The sequence below is a fragment of the Peromyscus leucopus genome, chromosome 17, assembly GCF_004664715.2.
Source record: "Peromyscus leucopus breed LL Stock chromosome 17, UCI_PerLeu_2.1, whole genome shotgun sequence".
Classification (NCBI taxonomy): domain Eukaryota; kingdom Metazoa; phylum Chordata; class Mammalia; order Rodentia; family Cricetidae; genus Peromyscus; species Peromyscus leucopus.
The window spans coordinates 1,703,408-1,719,930 of NC_051077.1; the positions used below are offsets into that span (position 1 = coordinate 1,703,408).

General features: G+C 47.0%; 1 protein-coding gene across 4 annotated transcripts in view; it reads left to right on the forward strand.

Annotated features, from left to right (window-relative positions):
• Arhgef7 (Rho guanine nucleotide exchange factor 7) overlaps nucleotides 1–16,523 on the forward strand; it is a 114,118-nt gene that overhangs the window by 21,546 nt on the left and 76,049 nt on the right. For 3 of the 4 annotated variants that reach the window (XM_028881303.2, XM_028881301.2, XM_028881304.2), the window contains exon 2: nucleotides 12,375–12,461. The exons of the other annotated variant lie outside the window; for it this stretch is intronic. In XM_028881303.2, the coding sequence (XP_028737136.1) occupies nucleotides 12,375–12,461 (87 nt within the window). The remainder of the gene's footprint in view (nucleotides 1–12,374; nucleotides 12,462–16,523) is intronic. 4 annotated transcript variants of the gene reach the window in all.

Below are 16,523 nucleotides of genomic sequence, written 5' to 3' on the forward strand. Positions count from 1 at the left end.
AAAACAGCTCCATTGTATAATGTACCACATTTTATTCATTCTTCGATTGAGGTTATTTTCAGTTTCTGGCTATTATGAATAATGCTGCTATGAACATAGTTGAGCAAATGTCCTTGTGTTATGATTGAGTATCCCTTGGGTATATGCCCAGGAGTGTTATAGCTGGGTATTAAGGTAGATTGATTCCCAGATTTCTGAGAAACTGCCACACTGACTTCTAAAGTAGCTGTACAAGTTTGCACTCTCACCAGCAGTGGAGAAGTGTTCCTCTTGCTCCACATCCTCTCCAGCATGAGCTGTCCCTTGTGTTTTTGACCTTAGCCATTCTGATAAGTGTAAGATGGAATCTCAAAGTTGTTTTGATTTGCATTTCCCTGGTGGCTAAGGATGTTGAACAATTCTTTAAGTGTTTCTCAGTCATTTGAGATCCTTCTGTTGAGAATTCTCTATTTATATCTGCCCCCCCATTTTTAATTGAATTATTTGGTTTGTTGATGTCTAGTTTCTTGAGTTCTTTATATATTTTGGATATTAGTCCTCTGTCAGATGTGGAATTGGTGAAGATCTTTTGCCATTCTGTAGGCTGCCATTTTGTCCTATTGATGGTGTCCTTTGCCTTACAGAAGCATTTTGGTTTCATGAGCTCCCATTTATTAATTGTCAATCTTAGTGCCTGTGCTATTGGTGTTCTATTCAGGAAGTTGTCTCCTGTGCCAATTTGTTCAAGGTAATTCCCCACTTTCTCTTCTATCGGGTTCAGTGTGTCTGTCTTTATGTTGATCTACTTGGATTTGAGTTTTGTGCAGGATGAAAGATATGAATCTATTTGCATCCTTCTACGTGCTAACATCTCTTCATGATAAAAGTGTTGGCAAGATCAGGGACACAAGGGACATACATAAACAAAATAAAGGCAAGTTGCAGCAAGCCTATAGCCAACATCAAATTAAATGGAGAGAAACTCAAAGCAATTCCACCTTCAGGAACAAGACAAGGCTGTCCACTCTCCATTTCTATTCAATGTACTACTTGAGGTTCTAGCTAGAGCAATAAGACAATAAAAGGAGATCAAGGGGCTACAAATTGAAAAGGAAGAAGTCAAAGAATTGCTATTTGCAGGTGATATGATAGAATATATAAGTGACCCCAAAAACTCTATCAGGAAACTCCTACAGCTGATAGACACCTTCAGTAAAGTGTCTGGATACAAAATTAACTGAAAAAAATCAGTAGCTCTTCTATATATAAATGGGCTGAGAAAGAAATTAGGGAAACAACACCCTTCACAATAGCCACAAATAACATAAAGTGTCTTGGGGTAACTAACCAAGGAAGTGAAAGAATTGTATGACAATAACTTCAAGTCTTTGAAGAAAGACATTGGAGAAGATATCAGAAGAAGGAAAGATCTCCCACGCTCATGGATCAATAGGATTAGCATAGTAAAAATGGCCATCTAACTAAAGCAATCTACAGATTCAATGCAATCACCATTAAAATGCCAGTGCAGTTCTTTAGAGACCTTGAGAGAACAATGCTCAACTTTATATGGAAAAGCAAAAAATCCAGGATGGCTGAAACAGTATTGAATAATAAAAGAACTTTGGGCGGTATCATCATCCCTGATTTCAAGCTGAACTACAGAACTCCAGCACTAAAAACCACATAGTACTGGCATGAGAACATACATGTTGATCAATGGGATCAAATTGAAGACCAAATGTAGATCACACACCTATAGACACCTAATTGTTTTTTTTTTTTTTTTTTTTTTTTTTTTTTTTTTTTTTTTTACAAAGCAGCCAGAAATGTACAATGAAAAAGAGAAAGCATCTTCCACAAGTGGTGCTTGTCTGACTGGAGCTATCTGTTTTCTAATTGTTGGGTTTTAAAGAGTTCTTCGGATATTTCGGGTGTAGATCTTTTGTTGATGTTTTATTTCATGTGTATGAGTGCTTTGCCTGCATGTGTGTCTGTGCATCACTGTGTACAGTGCCCTCAGAGGACAGAGAGGGTGTCTGAACCCTTGGAACTGGAGTTACAGATGTTGTGAGCTGCCATTGTAGCTGCTGGCAATCAAACCTGGGTCCTCTTCCACATCAGCCAGTGCTCTTGACTGCTGAGACATCTCTCCAACCTCAACATAGAGGTCTTTGGTTGGGTGCCTGTTTTGCAAATATTTTTCTTCGGTCTGTAGCTTGTCTTTCATTCTCTCTAAGGATTTTGGCTTTTTCTTTAAGTCCTGTGGGGGCACTTTAAAGTATTTTGGGCAGAGGATCGAGGGTGACAGTCAAGTTATAAGCAGTGGGATGTCTCAGTCATAGAAACATGGACAGAAGAAACATCCCATGTTCACTGGCAACCTTATTTTTTAAATTAAATTAATTTTTTTTTTTTGTTTTTTCAAGGCAGGGTTTCTCTGTGTAACAGTCTTGGCTTTCCTGGAACTCACTTTATAGACCAAGCTGGCCTTAGAAGAGATCCACCTGCCTCTGCCTCCCAATTGCTGCAGTTAAAGGCGTGGGCCACCACCGCCTGGCATCAACCTTATTTTTAACCAGGGAAGATCAATTTTTCTAAGTGTGTTTCTAGAAAAGTCTAGTTTCCTAGGATGCTGCACACGGTACTTTCTCACAGCTGTGCCCTTCTTCAGACACATGGTGCTGACACCCGAGGTCCAGTGGTCAGTGGCCTTTTATCCCTCCTCGGTCACACCTGATAGTAGTAAAGTCCCAGCTGGCCTTGAGTTCTGCCTTGCAAGGGTGGGGGTTGGTTTGCCAGCATGCTAGGCCGGTGTCAATTCCCACTCTTCTCATCCTGGCCTTCCTCCCGGGCAGGGCCCATTGGCTATTTCTAGAGCTGTGCTTCGCTCCACACATCCTCAGCTGTTCCTGGCTCACGGTCAGCCATCTTCCCGAGGGGCTCTGTGGGTCTCACTGTCTCTTGTCCACTGCATGCCTGCTCTGCCCGTGTGCTGTTCCTTCCAAGTCCCTGTGAGGAAAGGTACAACGAGGTTGCCTCCTTGGATGTGGAAGGGACTGTAGCCAGCCCAAGCATGGCAAACATGGCTCTGGCAGCCCTTGCCCTTCTTCCCGATTCCCTCTGCCTTGCTAAAACACCATTAGGTTACATTCCTGAAGCTAGCCATCAAGGTCTGTTCCCTTGTTTGGCTACTTCCTCCTCCCGAGGCTGACTTCCAAGGTCCAGCTATCAAAGTATTGAAGTCCAGCAATCAAAAGCCCCCTTTGGATAACCTAATTAACATGCGCAATTAAAGTTAAAACCTCATCCTAACATGGGGTTTCCCCTTGTACCTTTATAAACCATTTGCCTATGGGTCACGACTGTCTCCTCTCTATCCAGACAGTCCTTTATCCTCTGGGACAAAGAGCCCTGTCCCCTCTCCCTTGTTCCCTTCCCCTTCTCCCTCGTCCTCTATCTCCTGTCTTTGTCTATCATTCCCTTCCCTCTGTGCCTCTGGAGCAAGTAAATCTCCTTTGTGCTGAGAACTTGGTCTTGGGGGTCCTGAGCCAATAGCGATCCTTTTCAGATGTGACTTTCTGATGTCTACTTGTAAATATGAGGAGCCAAGGCAAACCACACGACACATGGAACACTGCTGAGGGTGGCTGAGAGGAGGCGTGTGTCCACCCTGGTGTGCCTGACCAAGCTGGGACATTGGGTCGCTGGTGAGACAGCGGCAGATGTGTACGCACACCTGGTCAGAGCAGGCTGAGCACATGCGCGGGATGCGCCTCCCTTCTCTTTCTTGGAAGGCAGTTACTTGCCCAAGGAATGAGGGGTTTGTTTTGGTCTGCAGTTCAAGGGTCCAGTCCATCATGGTGGAGAGAGACGAGAGCAGGAGCCCCTCAGCTGTGGTGGCCGGAGCAGAAGGTGGCTGGCCACACCGTGTCTGCAGTCAGGAAGTAGGGAGATGGATGCGGGGTTTCCTTCCCCGCCCTTTTCCATTCAGTCTGGCATCCCAGACTGGTGCTACACGTGGTTAAGGTCTTCTCACCTCAGGGTAGCCTTCGTGGAAACACCTCTCTGTAGGTGTTCAGAGGTTTGACTAGTGAGTGATTCTAGATGCCGTCAGGTTGACAAAGAAGATTAATGATCACGGCATCTTTAGGAGCGGCTATGGCTTTTTTCTGTACTCTGTGTCAGATGGGGAGTTAGAAATGTTGTCAGCGCCATTTTAAGATACAATGAGCAAGAGAAGAAATGACATGAAAGGATTCCAAATAGCCCAGATGTGAATGGACAAATGGAGGAAGGAAGCAGGGGCTGGAGAGATGGTTCAGAGGTGAAGAGCGCTTACTGCTCTTGCAGAGGACCCGGGTTCGGTTCCCAGCACCCACACCAGGCAGCTCACAACTGCTGTAACTTCAGTTCCAAGGGATCTGACACCCTCCGTCCTCCGAGGGCACTGTGCACATGGGGTACATATCAATTTATGCAGGCACACACTCATACACATAAATAAAAACAAATACATCCCCTAAAAAAGAGGAGGCAATCAGCCACTTAGGTTCCCGACGCCATCCCGCCATTCTTGGTCATTCACTAAGCCAAACCCACGAGGACAGATGACAGAATATGGCTACTCAGCGTGAGCAGCTAACACTTCAAGGGGAGCCTCTGACCACTGGCTCGGTTTGACCCATGTCTCTCCTCAGCTTTTCTGTCTAAAGATCCCTGAATGGACAAGAGTGGCTTCCATGGAGGAGTGGAGTGAACCCTCACAGTGGCTTATTCTGGTCACACCGTTGGGTATTAAAGTGGGGTACCGGTCCTTTCCAGGTTCCTTTCACGTGACAGTTCACACTCTGCAGCCTGTTCATGTAGCATTTCTGGGAGAGAGTGCTCTTGTGGGTCATGTGATCAACGTTTTATCTTTAAATATTTTCTTACCCATTTTTGGCATTGGCATGCCTGCTGGTAGCCACCTCCCTGTGGGACTGGGCGTGCTTGTAGGCTTGGTGGGAACCAGGTCTCCGGGAATGTGGTTAACTCAAACAGCGTAGTCTGGGTCAACTCCCAGTGTGCCACATCTCTGGCATTTCTGAATTAGGGTGGGACTGGAGGCCGTGGGTTTCTCTGTCCGCTCCCACTCACTTTATTTTATTTTATTTTATTTTATTTTCCCACTCACTTTAGTGTGGCCAGTTTTATCCAGTCGGAAAACATTTAGTCTTCCTCCTGGTGGCTGTGGGATTTCACCTGGGAGCTGGGATTTGGAATATAGTGGGAACAAAAAGCAGAAGAAAAATATGCATTATTAAAGACTTGTACCATTTCCAATAAACTTTCTTGCTAAGGTACATAGTTTTGAGAAGAACTGTATTTGGTAGTTAGCAAGAAAATCTTGGAGATTTCTGTTCGCTGCTGCACTTGCTTTCCAGTGGATTTGGGAGAATGGTCCGTAGACGGCCTGGGAGCCCTGCCCACACGTCGCTCGCTCCATGCCAGGTTGGAGAGTGAGCCTAGAGTGCTCGGGAGGAGTGAGACCCTGCTGCAGCCTGCCTGGGTTAACAGGGGCCGCTGCGAGGCGACGGACTAGCGAGCTGGAGAGTGGGAGACGGACTCCAGCGGTAAACGTAGGGTTTCCCTCTCGGCCGGGAGTGACCTGCTCCACAGGGATCCATCCCCACAAGAGGTGGCTTTGTACTTGAGGACAGTTCATGACAGGGGAGGCATGTTGACCGGAGGGAAAGAGTGGCAGGTTTGGGGTTGTCACGGTCCTTTCTCTGTTTAGTTTATTTACTAATGAGTACAGTAAGTGCACAGTTAGAAGTCTTCTGCCTTGTTCCTCTGGAGGGCATCTGCTGTTGGCACCGTTTGTGGAAACTGCATGCTTTTCTGGGCTCTTACACACAATTTTATCATAAAAGTGAGTAGTGCCCACACTGTATTTCATGTTTCTTGTTGGTTATATAAAGAAAGCTAGGGTTTTTTTGGGGGGAGGGTGGAAGGGCCTTGCTGTGTACCCCAGTCCAACCTTTAAACTCAATCTCCTTCTACCTCTGCCTCCTGTGTACTTCTGGTACAGGCTTGCACCATCACGGCGCTATCTCTTGGGTGCTGTGTGGTGGTGGTCCATCTTGTGCAAGCACCATAGTTTTTGCTGATTTTATTTTCTGGTTATCTGTTTCCAGCTGCCTCCAGGAAGCTCTCCAGGTTAGGGTCTCTGTAGAAAACAGATAGCATTAAACAGATGAGGCTGGAAAAGCCCATTTGTGAAGAGAGTACCTAAGAGGCCTTTATCCACCACCCCCCAGGCCTGTAGGGGCCAGTGGGGAGCAGGGTTTCTGGACCGAGTGTAGAATAGACTCCAGAGTGGGGCCTTCAAAAAATGCAGGTGTGGTGTGAATGCCCAACAGCCGGCTCTCAGTGGTGGGGACTCTGAGTTATGTTTGTTGATTCCTGGGTACCAGTGTGATGTCACTAAGCGCAGAACTGGGACGAGATGCTCACAGCCCTGTGAGCTAACACCAGCACACCATGTAGCCAGTACCACCAGTGTCTAGACAGACAGATGCATCTTCCCATTTCCTGCCAGGACCTCCTGCTGGCTGAACCCCACGAGGCCAGAGAGCAGGGCCTGAGAGGCCATCCCTTCACAGACACAGAGCGGGCTGATGAAGCCTGCAGCAGATAGTTTGAGGCAGGGTGATGTCACCTCCTTGAGTAAAATAAGAGCTCCCCCCGCTGCGCTAGCTTTTCCACAGGAAGGGTTTTGCACTTACTTCAACCCACACAATTAAGTTCATAAGGGGCACAGGTGCTGATCTTGGCTATTTACGGTGAGGTGCCAGCAGGTTGGCATTCGGGCTGGATGTCTAAGGGAGCTGAGGTGTGCTCAAGTGGGTCCTGCCATGTGGTGGATGGCACAGAGAGGCACAGGGGTCAGAGCACATCGTGATCTTTCCCCACTGGGCGGCAAGATCATTGACGACGGAGCGGGACCTTTGTCCTGGAGTTGGGAGCCTCAGTGACTCTCCATGTTGGAGAAAACGGGAATATTCCTTCCCCAACAACTTAATTCACGATTTAATTTACTCGCTCTCCAGGTCTCTTGAGCACCTCCCGGGAACCTCAGTCCTCTGACAGTTCTTATGTCCAAGCCTGGCTGGGCACCAGAGTCAGGTGTCAGATGCATAGAGCGGCTTCGTGCAGTGAGAACCCGAGACCAGGAATGCTGGGTACTGGGTTGTTGCTGCGGCATCATGAACAACCTTCCCCTTTGATCTCGGTTGCCCAGGCAGCAAGTGCCCGGCCTGCTCACAGCCCTGCTGACCTGCCTGTCCTGCCTTCTCATACGGCTTGCCTACAAACTCCTCAAACACTGTCCAACTGTCTGTCTGAGGCAGCTGGCACTTTGCTGAGACGGCGGGGGAGGGGCTCACTGCCAGAAGCAGCTGGTGAAGAGCGGAGGAGAAGCTGGGCAGCTGCGGAGGTTCTGGACTCTGGGCTCAGCGTTACTTGGTGGCCAATTTTCATGTCGGACACACTTGGACCAAATATCGAGCATGAAAACGATTTCTTTGGAAACCAGAAGGTTTTTGAGACGATTTCTGATTAGGTCCTGGTGAAAAGCTTGCAAGCTCTTATTGTGGAGAATCTGGGATGTGATGCAGGCAGAGCAAGCGGTCAGGTCTCTGTTGTTCTGGAGTGCATGCAAAGGCCTTTGCTTGGTGGCCTTGCTAATTAGGAAGCAGATGGCTGTGATCATTTTTACATGGGCTTTTGGGATGTTAAGACTTCAGTAACCCCCAACGACAGGAATTCTGTGGCTCAGGTTTTTTAATTCCTCGCTTGCATAGAGGTGGTAGGAGCCTCTAATGAAGCTTTAACACTGAAGTCTCTGAATGTGTAGTAGGCCCTGTTTGGAGTCTGGCTGTCACTCACGCAGTGTCCAAGAATGAAGTTCCATTACAGAACTCCCATGTCCATGTGCTCTCCCCTATGGATGGCTTCTCAGTACCTGCATGGAGAGAACACGCTGGGAAAGAATGGGCTGTCATTCTAGCAAAGTGGTGTGATCCATGGCTGAATAAAAAACCTGGGCTGGTGAGAGGGCTCAGTCGGTCAAGGCAGCTGCCACCAAGACAGCTGACCACCTGAGTTCGATTCCCGAGACTTCCGTGGTGGAAGCCGAGAACTGATGGCCACAGCTTGTCCTTCGCTTCCACACACACACGTGACACACATGCCCCCCACACAGGTGAGTGTAATTAAAAGTCCTCACGTTTCTCATTAAGATATATGTACATCTGAGTAATTTTTGTTTTTATAGTTAACAATTACCAACATTCAAGTATGTTGTTTCCATTATTTTATATATTCATCATAAAAGAAAAAACGTAACAATTAGCCTTATGGTTTCATAGTCAAATGTAGAAAAGGGGTGGTTCTCATTATTTGTTGTAGTTACAGTCTATAAAGTTATCTCAAACATTGAACTGCCAGTGACTGTAACATTGTTCTTGGGGGACATACAGAATTAGGAACCCAGGAGACTGTGTCAGAATAGGATCTTTTGTTCTTAATTTGTATGTACTTGTGGGTGTGAGCATGTGTGCACGTGGTTGGTCACAGTATTCTGTCAACCAATGAATACATGTGCATTTTTTGAGGATATATGCTATAAATGGGATGCATTTACTTGTAATAAAACATCATCTCAAGAACAGCACTAGGTACTCTACCAGACCATGGCGGTAGAGTTTGTTATGTACACACAAACACAGAACGCCCATGATCAGATAGTAAACACAGCACTGTGCTCATATGCTGGGCACTATACAGTAGGAATGCAAATAAACTCTTGAGAAAAGAACTTTGCAAATATCATGCAGTTGGCTTCGTGAAAATGTTGACTAAAATTGCACTGTAGCTGCAAGATGAGTGTGCTTTGACCTCTGACCTTGGCTTGCCCGTAAGTCCACATGGGGAGACTGAAATTGGTTCAGCAGAAAGGGGAGATGTGGACAAAGATGGCTCTTCCCTAGGAGTTTGGCATTTGTTACAGTCCCTATCAGACTGGCTGAAGGCTTGAAACCCTGCTCAGGTTTGTCGGTTTGGCTTGTCACCTCACATCTTTGAATGAAGGGACAAATGCAGCAGAGGTGAGGCTGCATTCGAGCATGGGCTCACATTGCCTCATGTTACAGAATATTTTTCCAAGGCTGAGTTCCATCCTGCTATTTTGGCTGCAGTGAGAAGGACAATTTGTGTTATCTTGGCTGACAGTGCTTGCTCTGATGCCATGTTGGATTATCATTTCCAGGACGTGGTTGGTGGGTTCTAGTGCCTTTCCTGCCCAAATTTCCTATTTCTTTTTCCTTCCTGTTGCCAAATACTCTCCATTCATTTGCTGTGCACTATTCATTATGACTTTGATGCTATTACTTATAATTTCTGTCGTACTTTCAAACTCCTTAAGGCAACTTGGCCAAACGTTTCCTAATAGTCACTGATGATAGCCAGATTGATGCTGTCCCCGGCTGGGCCAGCATAACTGATATGCATATGGTGATGGAGCTCCAGTAGTCTCACATGGTAGTTTCCTCACGGGCCTCTGGAGTTGCAAGCTTTACTAAGCAGCTTGCTCAGGTAGTGTGTCTTAAAAGCTTGCATTATGCCGACTGAGGGAGTCAAAAGTTCTTTACAGAAATGAACAGGGGAATTATCTACATTAATAACACCCAGAAGGTAAGGAGTTTTCACCCTGGAAAAAAGTGTTCATCGTCTGGGATGAAGCAGTTGTGGAACCAATCTCAGAGTATTTCGGATGCTGTCCATGCTTTTTTGTCATCTCAGAGTGACCTGGCAGGCAGTTGAGGTTTTTCGTCCTAAGTGCTCCCAGGATTTGTTTTTTTTGTTTTGTTTTGTTTTGTTTTTTGGTTTTTTCGAGACAGGGTTTCTCTGTGTAGCTTTGTGCCTTTTCCTGGAACTCACTTGGTAGCCCAGGCTGGCCTCGAACTCACAGAGATCTGCCTGGCTCTGCCTCCCGAGTGCTGGGATTAAAGGTATGCGCCGCCACCGCCCGGCAGGATTTGGTTTTTGTACCCCATTAAGGGCAGCTTACATTTAAAATTTGTCCTTGGTATTGACACATGTAGCAAGGTTGCATGGTCTCCGAACCATTTGCCCAGTAGTCTGAGAAGCTGTTTTCATCACACAGGTTTGTTTCTCAACATTAGTGTGAAACATGCCAGTCTCATCAGCACGGAAAGCCTGTTCTTCGGCACTGACCTAGTCACAGATAACACACAAAGTATTCTCTAAACTGTTTCTCTGTAGATCCACTCTCTACTAAGTTGAAATTTTCATGATGTATCAAGTTTTGAAACACGCTGGCCAGCCAGATAGCTGAGAAGACTTGTGTTTCTGACCCTGGGTAATGTAACTGTAAATCTCTTTAGCTTCCAGACTCCTAATGATGTCTATTTGTTTTTTTTTTTTTTGGTCATCATCTCAAGAATCCACATTTTTGCTGCTTTTCATCTTCTCCATAGCTTCATCAAGCACTTTCTGGAGTAGCCTGGTCCCCCGACATCTCCTTTTCTTCGGGCTGTTTTTCACTCACAGCTAACAGCATTGTAACTCAGGCCCAGATGCTTGTCTGACATAGATTTTTCTTCCACAAACACATCACTATCTCCTTGACCTTATGAACTCTAATAGCACTTTAGTATGTTTGGAGGCCATTAAAAGAGTGCCGTTGCCAGCTGAAGGTACTTAAGCAGACAGACATGGCACTGACCATGAGAAACTGGCACTTGCTCACAGTTGGAGGACTAAAGCAAGCGAGCACGGCTTTGCTCACTTGGAGCAGGGAATGCACACGAAAAGCAACATGTCCACGAGAATGTGCTGTATTTATCCTGGGGTTAAGTGTGAAAGTTCACAAATAAGTCTGTGATGACTTTATGGATGGGTGTCTTGCAAAAGAAAAACAAACAAAGGAAGACAACGTGGAGGGCCTTTTATTCCCAAGAATATTTCAGCTGAGGGTTGGGGCTCATTACTCAGTGTTTCTGAACACTTGCAGTTTTTTTTAGAGACCCAAGCACTTTGCAAAGAGACCACTGTATTCCCGAGTGAAGTGGATGGATGCTGTGATTTTTCCTTATAAGGAATCATCTTGAATATTTTCAGTGTTAAAATTCTAGATGATGATTTAAACACCAACATTTAATTTTTTTTTTTTTTTTGGTTTTTTGAGACAGGGTTTCTCTGTGTAGCTTTGCGCCTTTCCTGGAACTCACTTGGTAGGCCAGGCTGGCCTCGAACTCACAGAGATCCGCCTGGCTCTGCCTCCCGAGTGTTGGGATTAAAGGCGTGCGCCACCACCGCCTGGCCAACATTTAATTCTTATAATCCACTTCAGAAAATTTTTCTTTATAAATCCTTAGATTTAAAACCTTTTAAGAATTAAACACTTTTCTGTTGGAGTCTTAGATTGTTCTAGTCACCGATTCTGCTCCGGTTTCCCTTAGTGGCTGGCACGGTTGGGTGCATAACATAACACATATGGTAAACGTTGCAGGCATCATGCTCTCGGATTCCTTGGTCAGCGCCTTCCCTTGCTGCTCCCGATGCAGGCTAGCAACACCAGCTTTCTCTGATGCCTTCCCCACACTAGCCGGCTCTTCTGGTTAATCATTCATAAAGCACACGGGCCTGTGTTTAGGAAAAGAAATCCTGGCACTTTCATGCCGACCTGCTCATTCTTTTTAAGCTATGGCTTTAGGATGAAAACGACCCTTTCCTGGAGCCTGGGTGAGAAAGAGCGGACGTTCTCTCAAACCTCCCTGGGGCTGCTCGAGCAGCCGCGGGAGAGTTCTGTGCACTGAGGACGAGGTGCGGCTACTGGACCGCTGCAGGTCGGGAGGCAGTCCGCCTAGGACGGGGGAGCCCACCAGGGAGGAGGTGGCCCGTGGGAGCAGGGCCTGCAAGAGATGGCTTAGGGAGGGAGCCGAGGTCTGGAGGAGGCAGGGCCGGGGCAGGGCCAGGAGGTGGCGCGCTTGGTCGGGGAAACCGGGCCAGGGAGACCGAGGAGGAGGAGGAGGAGGGCGCGCGTGAGGCGGAAGCGGGGTCTGGAGGAGGTGGCGCGCGCGTGGAGAAGGGGGAGGCGGGCGGGAAAGGAGGAGGGAGGGCGCGCGTGGGGCTGGAGCAGGGCTGGGGGAGGAAAGAAAAAAAAGGAGCGGCGGCTGGAGACTCAGCACCCCGCGGGGGCGCGGTTTGACGACGTCACTTCCGGCCCCGGGCGCGCTTCCGGGTGCGGGCAGGGGCGGAGATTGGTGCAGCCCGAGGAAGGGAGCGGATGAGGCGTCCGGGCCGCTCAGCGACGCTGTGTGTTGCAGGTCTACCCGGAGCCGCGGAACGAGAGCGAGTGCCTGAGCAACATCCGCGAGTTCCTGCGCGCCTGCGGGGCGTCCCTGCGCCTGGAGGTGGGTGAGCGCGGGGCCGGGCCGGGGTGGGGGAGGCCGGGCCGGGGTGGAGGAGGCCGGGGTCGGGGGTAGCCGGGGGTCCGGGGTCGGGGGTCTCGGTAGCTGTCGCTGTCTAGGGCGACCGCCGCCTCCCTGCCCGTTGTGGAGCGCCCCTCCTTGTCCCGGGAAGCTGCCTCTCGATGTCTCCTCGTGGCCGGCGGGTGGATCCCACCCACACCTGGTGATGGTTTCCACGAGAACCAGTGGCTTTTCTGGCTCGTGTGCAGGTGGCACGTTGGTAGTCCCCGTTGGCCGGGGACACCTGTCCAGTCCGGAACGCTGGCCCTCGGAATTCCCCCGCGTCGTTTCCAGGTCGGACTCGGCCCCCAGTAGGTGGTCAGGCAAGGTCCAGGCTCAAACCGGCGAGGGCCAAGCCCCTCCTGATCTCACGTCCTCATCTGCTGCTCTGCAGGCCCGAATTCGGCGGTGTGACTGGATTCTCCACCCTTAATACTTGCGTTAGAAAACTCCTAAGGCTTGAGACTGGGGCTTGTGAAGCCCGTTTTCTGGGGATAACGCCTCGGGGTTGTCTTTTCCCCGCTGCCTGATGTTTCGTGCTGAACACTCTTTGTGGTCCTTGAGTGGCAGCTCTCCAGGGATGTCTCTCTTTCCTTTTTTTTTTTTTTTTTTTTTTTTTTTTTAAATTCCTGGGCAGTGCTGTAAATCTAGAAAACTGTTTTAGAGCGTTTTGTTAGGAACGCTCAGGTGGATGAGCTTGCAGCCACTTCTGTGTGTAAATCTTGTTGTGTATGTTTGTAACTTCACCGAGTGAAAGGTTGGTAGTACCACATGCACTCCAGCCCTGTGATGACCCTGTATAGCTTTTCTTTCCTGGAAGGACAGTCTTTTACTGTATGTTTCTTGGGAGAAATTGCAGAAGTTATCCAATCATGTTTGGAAAGTCTATTTAATTGGAATTGGACATACAGTGATTTATGGTGATTAAAGTGTTACCGTTTTGGTTAACAATTTTTCTTTGATGTCCTCGAAATTGCTGCAGGTAATTGGATGGTGGCTGGGGCGATTTTAGAAAGCCTCACAGCTCTTTAAAGATGGGGATATTGGCTTCCTTGATGGTGCCGGCCTTGTCATTTTAATGACTTAATTTCCTTATTGGGTGGGAGAGCAATTTTTACTTTTTCTTGACCTTTGTCAAAGGATTTCATTCTCTCCACACTCCTGGGTTTCGTTTATGTTACAGTATTTTTCAGACTCCTGCTCTGCATTAAGATAACCAGGGTGTAAACTGTAAGAAATTGCTTTCAAGGAAATTGAGCATTACATCCTTGTTTGCAGCTTTCCAAAGGTTGGTTGCTGCTATGACTTAAGGTTCTGAGCTTGCCCAGAGATGCTCTCAGAGCCCCTGACCTAGGCACCTGGGCCTGACCCAGACACCTAGAACAGTCCCTTGACACAAAGCAGGTCAAGTATTGGTTACTGAGAGGATGAGTCTGAAGTTTCATGTGTGATAACAGATAGGTTAACCCTTGAAGGGGGAAAAAATCAATCATGTCTTATTTTGTGCTGATTTTAAAGAGTAAAAAATCTCTTCCAGTTACTCAAAAATATAGTAGAGGAAAATATAGGATTCTTTCAAGGTCAATATATCACACTTATAAACTCATAATTATCCCAGGAGACAATAAAAACCAAACAACACATGCAAAACTCTAATTTATTCAGCCATTATGTTTTAGGAAGTTCCTGGAGAAAGGAATAGCTTTAACTCAGCCACAAGTTTGTGACTATGTGAGGGGAGAGGCCTCTACAGGGAAAGACCTAGTGTTCCACAGACAAAAGTGTGTAAGAGCCTTCGAGGGAAAGACCTTGTATCTTTGAGCAATTCTAGGACTTACACATTTAATTTCCACCAAATTCTCAAAGATAGGAGACAGAAAACATTTTAAAATTACAAACAGGAAACAAAACAGCTTAAATTCCAAGTTAGCTTTTGTTCTTAGTACTTAATACCAAAGTTTTCCCCCCAAGAGGTTGTTTCAGGCTGAATTGTGATAGGAAGAAAGACTGTCTCGCTCTCTCCAGCTGAAGCTCGTAGTGATTTCTTTAAGGAAAAGAAACTTAATGCTTTGTTACCAGATTGGTTATTTTAAGCCTCTGTTGCGTGTATTTATTCATGTTTATCTATGTGCATGAACATGTGTGGGTTCCAGAATGCCATGGTGCTTGTCGGAGGTCAGAGGACAGCATGGGAGAATTGGTTCTCTCCTTCCAGCATCTGAGGTCCAGGATGGACTGTTTCAGGCTTAGTGGTCGTGGCTTTACCATCTTGCTGGCCTCTTTATTTTTTTACAATTTATTTTTTCACCAACCATGTGCCTTAAACATTTTGGGGTAGCTGCCAGGAAGATGGTTTATTCAGTAAAGTGCTTGGTGTACAATCGTGAGGACCTGAGAGCAAGCCAGGTGTGGTGGTGTGCGCGGAATCCTCGTGATGTGGTTCTGAGACAGTGGGATTCCTGGCCCTGGGGTTGCTGCGTAGATAGTCTAGTCAGTTTGGCAAGCTCCAGGTTCAGGTAGAGACCTTGTCTCAAAAAATGAGGTCAAGACTGACTGACAGAAGACAGCCAGTGTTTGTTTCTGCACACATGTGCCCATACGTGTACATGTGCGTTTGAACTTTCGTATGTCAACATGTTTTCACACATGCTCATATACACATGCATTTTTATTTTCTGATTTGTGCAGAAAACTGGGCACAGCAATGCCAGTTTCTTTCCATTTGTATCTCCAAACAAAACAAAACAAAACAACACCCCCCAAAAACAAAATAGTCAAAATGGTGGTGAAAATGGTGATGACGATGATGACGATGATGATGTGCTTGAGTTTTGTGAGTAAGGCACAGCCTAGTGAATTGAGAGACAAGTCGTGACGTCATGGGTGTTTGACTGTAGTTCCTCAGGTGAAGTGGCTGCAGAGATAAAGAATTTGTTTTCTCATTTTCCTCATGTTCTGTTCTCACATTTTGATCCCAAATGTGTTAGATACATTTGTTGATGGTCACAGTGTATTAGCTGTCAAGATTTTCTTACTCAGTAATGTTAATTAAGCAGCTGAAATGTGTTGAAACAGGTAACCTTTAACTCTTCAGAGCAGAGGCTGCCTTCCTTGGGAAAAGTGGCTTTCTCTGTCACTCACGATGCTTGTACTAGCTTTTTATTCAGTATCTAAAATAGATGTTGGAGAGATGGCTCAGGGGTTAAGAGTACTGGCTGGTCTTCAGAGGATCCAGGTTCAAGTCCCAGCACCACATCTGTAACTCCAGTTCAGGAGATCCTGATGCCTCTTCTGGGCTCTGCAAGCACACTTACATGGTGCACAGACATACATGCAGACAAAACACCCATAAACATGAAATAGTAATTTAAAAAAAACCGAAAATTAAGGCCATGTGAACCCAGTTCTAATGGTGTCTTACAAAGACTAGTCCATGCCATGACACACAGCGTCAGGGATGTTAGCAGCAAAGTTAGGAGTGAACTTTGATTTAGTTGTTCATCAGAGAACTATCTAGTGTTCTCAGTGTCTAGTTATATTTTACATACTTAGTATTGTTATAATGTGCATTACTTTTTATTATGAATTTGAAAAGTTGGAATTTAGCATTATTATAAATGAGTGTATTTAAGGTCACTTTTTAAAGTCCAAGTTGAATGAGGTGGGAGCCATGCTTAGCTGTGAGCTTCCCTGACAGAGTCCTCTGCCCAGACGGCACTGGCCTTTGCAAGGGTTACAGATGGGGATTTGACAGAGCAGTTCACCAAGGCTCTCCTGCTGGAGCTCCGACGCTGCCTCCGGTACAGCGTCTCTGCCCTGGAGAGGAGAAGACGCGCGGATGCGGTTTCTCACGCTCGCCAGGCAGGCTGTCAGGGGGCCTGTCAAATGAGGCCTGCAGCTCTTCTCCAGCCAGTTGTGCTGCGTGGGACCTGGAAGGGATGGTGACCCACTGTCACTAGCCTTCCTACTTATCCCACACACCAGGTGATAGCGACACTCCTTCCC